This window comes from Hakea prostrata, chromosome 10, assembly GCF_041222555.1.
Source record: "Hakea prostrata isolate BN-2017 chromosome 10, UWA_Hpros_2, whole genome shotgun sequence".
Taxonomy (NCBI): Eukaryota; Viridiplantae; Streptophyta; class Magnoliopsida; order Proteales; family Proteaceae; genus Hakea; species Hakea prostrata.
The window spans coordinates 12,236,174-12,243,730 of NC_142609.1; the positions used below are offsets into that span (position 1 = coordinate 12,236,174).

Consider the following 7,557-nt stretch of genomic DNA (forward strand, 5'->3'; position numbering starts at 1 on the left):
ATTATTACCCAAAAGATAATTCAAGTAGCAAATGATATAATAAGAAGTAAACCAAGCACCTAATCAAATGCAAATTTTACACAAATCATACAATAAATCCAAGTAAAAACATGATCATGGGAAATGTGAAGATTATTTTCTAGGTTTCTACATTTCTACCCCAGAAAGTATAAATATCAGACCATCAATGTGATCAAAGTTGTCAACATCCAGTAATAACACATGCCCAAGAAGTGCCATGGAGCTAAAGAAATGTAACTGAATCTACTCTAGATCAGGGATTCGATTTTGCAAGGACTCATTCACACTTGCCATTAAGTTTCAAAGTAAATGCCTGCAATGATAAAAGAACCTGTTTTAACCTCTCCTTGGCCTCAGCATCCAACAAGTTGCCATCAGAATCGAATTTCTGTGGAGGTTGGAATGCATTCAAGAAAAACTCTGGCTTGTTTATAAAATGAAGATCAAGATAAACCCCAATTTGGCGCAAATGGTACTGTGCTCTTCCTCCACCAAAACTTCCTCCAGCACTTACCATAGCAGCTGCCTTACCAGCCCAAACATTTGGAGGCCTAGATGCCCAGTCAATCGCATTCTTCAGAATAGCTACATTCAGAGATAGAAGAAACAAATGTTGGCAACAAACTTTAAAAAAATTCACAAACCTCAACTACTTGAGGTTTCTTGTTAGGTCAGTGAAATCCACAGCAACTGCAGACTCCAATGTGCCAAATTTTCAAATATTTGTACACAAAACAGAAAAATTCTTAAGAAACGTGACCAGCTCAAAACTTATCATTAGAAAGAGACAGAGAGAGAGAGCATTAAAGAGCTTTCTGTCCATATCAAACTTTGAAAACACATACATGATGATTTACTACACACAAAATTCTTCATCATGACTGTTTAGTGAAATTACTCATAATCAAGACCAATTGCCTGCAGTTATTAACCATTTTACCTGAATCAAATATGCCATGGCCCTATTATCTTGTGCCCAAACTAGTTCATGTTTCTCAGGATTTTCCTAACATTTCTTTTTTGTTGGACTGTGCTTCTTACGAGAATCAGCCATGCCTTGGCATTACAACAGAATCATAGTCTGTTGTACTCCAAGAGTTTTGTATAAGGATTCTTTATTTCATCAAAAAGAGAATCTTCTCCATGACAATGTTCTTTTTTTCTTTTTCCTATTTTTCATTCCATTTCTCCCTTGAGGCAAGTAGAACTTAAAGTCCAAGTTAGCTTAAGGTGGGAAAGTAGCAGGTCACAAAACTTAAATGATCTCTGCGCAACTCAGTTCTCAGGTCCAACAGGGACTGAAGATAAATCCTTTAAAGCCCAACAAACATGATAGGGGGTATTATATGACATTACTGCCAACAACTCAGATGTATCCCAACTGCATGGGAAATGCTACATGGATCCTTGCCCTCCAATCAGCTTTTTTCAAGGTCATACAAGGCTGAAGCCATGCATGCCTTATCATACCATTTCTCCTATGATTATTTTACGTCTGCCCTTGCTCTTTGGGTACCATTAGCGAAAAACATACACCAAAGAACCTCATCTTGAATGTCTCTAGTTAAATCATCCATAATAAGCATGACTAAATAAGGTCTTAATTGCAACCCATATTTTCTTCAAACACTTCTCCTCTCCAGCAGTTTTAACTCTCAAGGTACTCTGTCATAGGCTGTTTCTAGGTCAACAAAGACCAATGGAGATCCTTCTTGCAATATCTAAATCTTTCCACAAGTCTCCTTATTAGGTCAGTAGCTTCTTTCGTAGATCTTCTTGCGATAAATCCAAATTGGTTCACCATAATAGTAGTGCATAATTCTGTAGTGTGTGACATCAAAAAAATTTTTAATTTTTTTTTATGCCTCTACCGTTATTGCAGAGTTTCAAATATCACCATTATTTTTTTCCTATCAGAACCATGATTGGGGTCAAAACATTTAGCAACAAACACTGATAGTTCTACAGAATCACCTTTAGCTCTATAATGAGAGTAGAATGATTTTAAAATTTAACTAATGGCTCTGCTAATAATAAAGTTCTAATATGCTTGTTCCAAGAACTTCTCATTGACATATTTGTATACTTTTGTGAAGCAACGGTGGTTGTGGCGATGAACTAGCATACTTATTAAAAGAATAAATAGAACTTTATGTCTTTAACTTTTGAGGGCCAATGATGCAAGCCAAATACAAGCAACAGAAAATATAAAGGACTAATCAGCTCTACCCTCACTCCCAACATGTCCATTCAAGTCATCTGCAAGAATAATTGATTCTGTTTGGCTAATAACCCAATGATAACTCATCCATCCATTCAAAATTGGCAATTATTACTTTCATCCAATCCTACTTGGGGTGCTTAAGCAGAGACAATGTTGACACACACTTTCTCCAAAAACAGTTATGACATATAATCCTGTCCCCTAATATTTTGACCTCTACCAAACCATTATTGATGTTTTGTCCACAATTATGCCCACTCCATTTCTACTGATATCTGCTCCCACATGCCAAGGTTTGAAGCCATCCAACACCTTAGCTTTGTTACGGTTGCTTCCATCTTGTCTCTTGGCTACATGTGGAATTATCCTTTGTTTCCTCATAAGTCATAACATCCACCAACTCTAAGCTCATTATGGATTCAATATTCTAGAAGACATATGTAATTGTACATTCGTACATTTCTAGACTGAAATAAATCCTTTCACATGCCCTTGAGTATCAAAGCTTTAGGGGCATCTGCACAATGCATTGCCTAAAGGGGTTCTCCTCAAAGGACGTGGACAGAAATGCATGAAATGATGTGAAAAATATCAAAAAGAAAATGAAAGAATCCATGCAAAAGGTGATCGGCCAAATGTAATGAAGTGCCAGCTGCCAACCAGATGCATCACTATTGGAAATTAAACATATTTATCAGAAAAGTATAAACAATAGATTCCCAAACCATGAGCCAGCCAAAGGATGCAAATCAAAAGCAATACACTAAGCTGAGAGAGACCATAATAAATGGCCAAGAAGCAAATTTTGGCACAATATATGATACAGATAATAAGATAACAGAGGAATGTATCACAGATAAAACTACTTGCCAAATAAGCTACTAGCAGGTCACCATAAACAAAGGGGCCAACAAATAATCAATTCACAGATTATTATAATAAAAAAATAAAAAATAAAAAACCAAAACTGCCAGCAAGATAAACAGTTCAAGAAGTAGTACAAAAGTACCAAGTAAAGGAACAAACTAAACACAGAATACTCAAAATGAAGTAATCGGTATACTTAGTTAAGATCATTTGCTGCTTGAACCATTAGCCATGTACTTCTGGTTAGTCAAAATAAGCATCTAATTCAATTCCAACCCACGGATCTGCAAGCATTTCAGTTTTTTCCCAAACATATGATCTTATCTATGGCGTATACAGTAATTACTTGAGATTATAATTCATTAAGTGGTTGTTTTTTCCTTGCATAGTCATACCTGGTCCTGCTTTAGTACAGTTTTTCTCGGATCCACCAAGGAAAAGCATTTTCCTTATTTAATTTTTTATTATAAGTTCTGATAATCTAATCTCAGGTCACAAACACCAACTGCAAAAATCCAGAACTAATCAGGTTCAGATTATTTTGAACCATAAGGAAAACTCCGAATCTCCCTCTTAGAATATTGGACGAACATGTTTCCAATAGCCTTAGAAAGATGACTGAACACACAACTTCCATGTGCACATTTCCTTCCAAATCTGCGATTTGGCCTACTCAAATGATTTCAAAACATGGACCCATAAAGTTTCTATTCGAACTTCAAAGCATATTTCCACCTCACCCAGAGCTGCCACATGCTACCAATCACTACCAAATGCTGTACATATGCTCAGATCCCTCTGTATCACTGCTAAACTGACACCGCGTGCTCTACCAAGTCAGTATTTGATACAGTCAACATTACCCCATCACACGTGAACACTGTCATATCATTGGAACTCTGCATACAGTTGCCAACAATGACAACATCTGCTCCAGTTTGCCAGCCATTATTACCAAAACAAGTTATCGTTCCATCATAGAAATACTTAATCAACTGAAAATGTCCACTTGGACAGTTTACTTTAAACAAGCAAACAGCAAATGTAAATTTAGTAAACAATTTCAAATATATCCTAGAAATGCTTTCCAAACTACAAAAGAGATAGACAAGATAATAACCAACCCATGAAAAAATGTCAAAGAGCCCCCTCTTAACAAAACATTTAACCTCAGCAAAGGTGCGAAGTCAATCTCTAAAAAAACAGTGAAACATCTTGCATGTGGGAAGTCCCCATGTACAATTTGCAGATCAATGGTATAGGCAGAAAATACAGGATTCTTGAAGAAAAGAGGAGAAGATTCTTGATCATTTATCTATACACCTGTCCTGGAAATCAAATAAATATGTGCTATAAAGCTTTCTATCATATGTCCTGGCCCCCAAATCCTTTGGAGATGATTTTGGATCGGTCCAACAGAGATGAAGCCAGGTTATATAATAGTGCCTCATCTTAAAGAAACTTTCTAGCACCCTAATTTTCACTAACTGATCAGTGAAGCTCTTAGCTGCCCTCTCTCCATTTGATTATTACAAGCGCAGCGAAGAACTTGGTTGTCCTAATCAAGTGTGGGCATCTTAATGGGCTACTAGAGTCTTAACCATTCAGGGACCAAAGGCTGCACATTCCTCAATAATTAACAGTTTTTATACATCTGATTTAGATTTTTTTTTGTATGTGATATATAAAACTATACACCCGAAAGGGTTTTAAACATTGTGCTTCACTTGAATTTATTGTTTTCTGCTTCATATGTCTAAAGAGGTAACAAGAAAATAAAACAGAAGAAATTAATAGTGACTTCTAATTCATAGTCACACATGGTAAGGCGACCCCAAAACATGCCTAGAAAGTGGGGTTGGGAATCATAATATCTCAAATTACTAAATCTTAAGCAATTGCAAGCCTTCTACGAACTGTTCCATGATTATTTGGAGTGTAACGCCTTGCTTTCCCACCAAAAGAAAAATGTTCAAGACTTATTTCTTTCATGAATGAAAAACTTACTCCATAGAAAATAGAAAAAACTTGTTGAGCAGGATAATAACAAAAGAATCAAACTACATACAAAACCAAAACTGGGAATAAAGAAAGAACTATAACAGAATTAAAATTAAAATAACCAGAAATAACAGAGAACTTAAGGAAAAGAGAAGAAGTGGTGGAGAAGGAGGGAATGAAGTAGCTGAATTCCAAACTAGAAAAGAGCTTCAAATATCTTTCCAGATTAGAAATATCTTCCAATCTGATTACAAGTACAGAAGAAGGAAACCAATTACAATCCTAAGCGGACTTGCTTGACATCCAAACAACAAGACAAGAAAAGGAAACATTGAAAATGGAAGCATGTCCATGACCACATGCACCCCCACAGTGTACGAGGGTCATGCCCCTTACAATACTTACCCGTCAACAAGAACAAATACCCGTTATGTCATGGCATTGCATATTGCACCTACCAGAATCATAGTTTGGTAACACTTGGGCATCCAGGTGCCTTGGTCTCCTTGAGTCTGAACCCCCTATAGTGCCTGGGGTCACCTGTACACCACGACAACTATGACTAGAATGCTTTCCTCTCATTCCTCATTCCAGTCAAGAAACTGAAGTATGTTTCAGCATAATCTTCTCAAGCAGTTGTTTTCTTCTCACTCCAATCAAGAATACTGAGAAAGGTCCACCATAATCTTCTTAAGCATTTCACTATCCTGAACATCATTATATATGTTAGACATAATATCAGTTCCCCTTGATGCTTGCCACTTGTATATTTCCTGGTTTTGTCATCATCAAAGCTGGTTTTTATAATGATCAAGGCTTCCAGTAAAGGATGGACATAATAGTGCTCACCCAGAAAGCTAATTCACTAACTAAAAATGGGAAGAATACCTCAATTATGCACATTTCAACCTAGGTGTAACTCTACACGTCAAGACAGGCTTTACTGATGGCACATTAATAGTGCTCACCCAGAAAGCTAATTCACTGACTAAAAATGGGAAGAATACCTCATTTATGCACATTTCAACCTAGGTGTGACTTACATGTCAAGACAGGCTTTACTGATTTTCTGTGCCAGCAGTCAGCACTTACAACTCAACCTCATTTCAGATCTACACTACCAAGAGAAATACTATGTTGAAACATGTCGTCAGAGAGCTAAGGGGTGGACATGGACATTTGTAAATCTACCCCAGCATACAATAGAATTCACATCTATCTCCTTAGTTCTCTTCTAACCAACCGGTGAAGAACTAAGGGCATCTCCTTTTAAGCATATAAAGGCCCACTCCACATAATCCCATAAGTAATTAACATGAAGGGGTGGACATGGATATTTGTAGATTTCCCCCAGCATCCAAAATAATTCGCATCTATTTCCTCAGTTCTCTTCTAAGTAATCCGTGAAGTACTAAGGGCCTACCCTTTTAAGCATATTCAAGGGATTTTCGGTTTTCCTCATCTTTCTTGATAAAAATGCAACCTATGTGGATAAGAATTTGGGTGAAGGATCTTTAAGAATGTACCTAGTTGGCTAAAACATGAAGGTACCGAGCAAACCCAAGTCACAGTGAGAAAATAGGGAAAGGTCTTCAGGTTTCATAATTTGTTTCTGGTCTGACTTCTAAAAGTTTGTTGGGCACCAACCAAATAACCATATGAGCCAAGAATTGCAAATAATATTAATTTAAATTTCTTTTAGGAAAGGGGAAAAAAAAGAAAGAAGCCTTTAGAGCAGGGCAAGTTAAGGTTGGGAGTTCAATGTGATTGATGAACCAGAACATAAGGACCAATTCAGGAGGGGGGGGGGGGGGGGGGTGCCCATGATTTGCAAGTAAATCTGCAGAATCATTTACTACAGCATACAAGAAACCAGTTAACATGCTTCTCTCTAAAGCTGTACAAGGAGCAAATCGACATTGAGCAAAACTTAACAACTCAAATAAAACTCATAAATCAAGCAAATTAGAAGAAATGAAGAAGAAACAAAGTGAAGGGGAGAGAAGAATTACGGGAAACAGAGTAGTTGTATTCAGGAGAAGCAAAGAGAAAGCAATCAGCAGCAGCGATCTTTTGACGGAAAGCCTCAACAACCGGTGGGTAAGTACCGTCGACCTCGAGATCGGTATTGATGAAAGGGAGTGGTGAGACGTCGACATACTCAATCTTCAATCTCTTAATGGACCCCTGGCTTAACTCAACCGCTACAAGCAGCAGATGAAGGAACACTGACTCAGAACACTAAAAAGTTCATAGCAAGAAATGGAGGAGGAAGAAGAAGAAGAAGCAAGAATTACCAGAACGAATCAGGCCACGATTGTAGGAAGCTTTGCGAAGGGAGCCACAAAGGGCAACCACATTGATGTCCGGCACAGATAATGAAGTAGCCATACTCCTTTCTCTCTCTCTCTCGCTCACCCACTACAGCACTTACACTGTCTCAG

The 7,557-nt window shown here is 37.4% G+C and overlaps 1 protein-coding gene across 1 annotated transcript; it reads right to left on the reverse strand.

Moving 5' to 3' along the window:
- On the reverse strand, window positions 1-7,557 carry LOC149001931 (NAD(P)H:quinone oxidoreductase-like). The gene is made up of 3 exons (XM_089137304.1): window positions 7,411-7,557; window positions 7,126-7,317; window positions 1-606 (listed from the first exon to the last, which is right to left on the reverse strand). Exons 1-3 carry the CDS (start codon window positions 7,502-7,504, stop codon window positions 299-301), a joined length of 594 nt encoding a protein of 197 aa, XP_088993430.1. The 5' UTR covers window positions 7,505-7,557; the 3' UTR covers window positions 1-298.

Bases quoted from the DNA above. Each gene is read 5' to 3' on its own strand.
- LOC149001931 (XM_089137304.1), bottom strand. From the start codon at position 7,504: ATGGCTACTTCATTATCTGTGCCGGACATCAATGTGGTTGCCCTTTGT. The intron at 7,318-7,410 runs GTAATTCTTGCT...TGCTGCTTGTAG, and splicing joins TCGTGGCCTGATTCGTTCTG to CGGTTGAGTTAAGCCAGGGG. The intron at 607-7,125 runs GTAATTCTTCTC...CTCTGAATGTAG, and splicing joins ATACAACTACTCTGTTTCCC to CTATTCTGAAGAATGCGATT.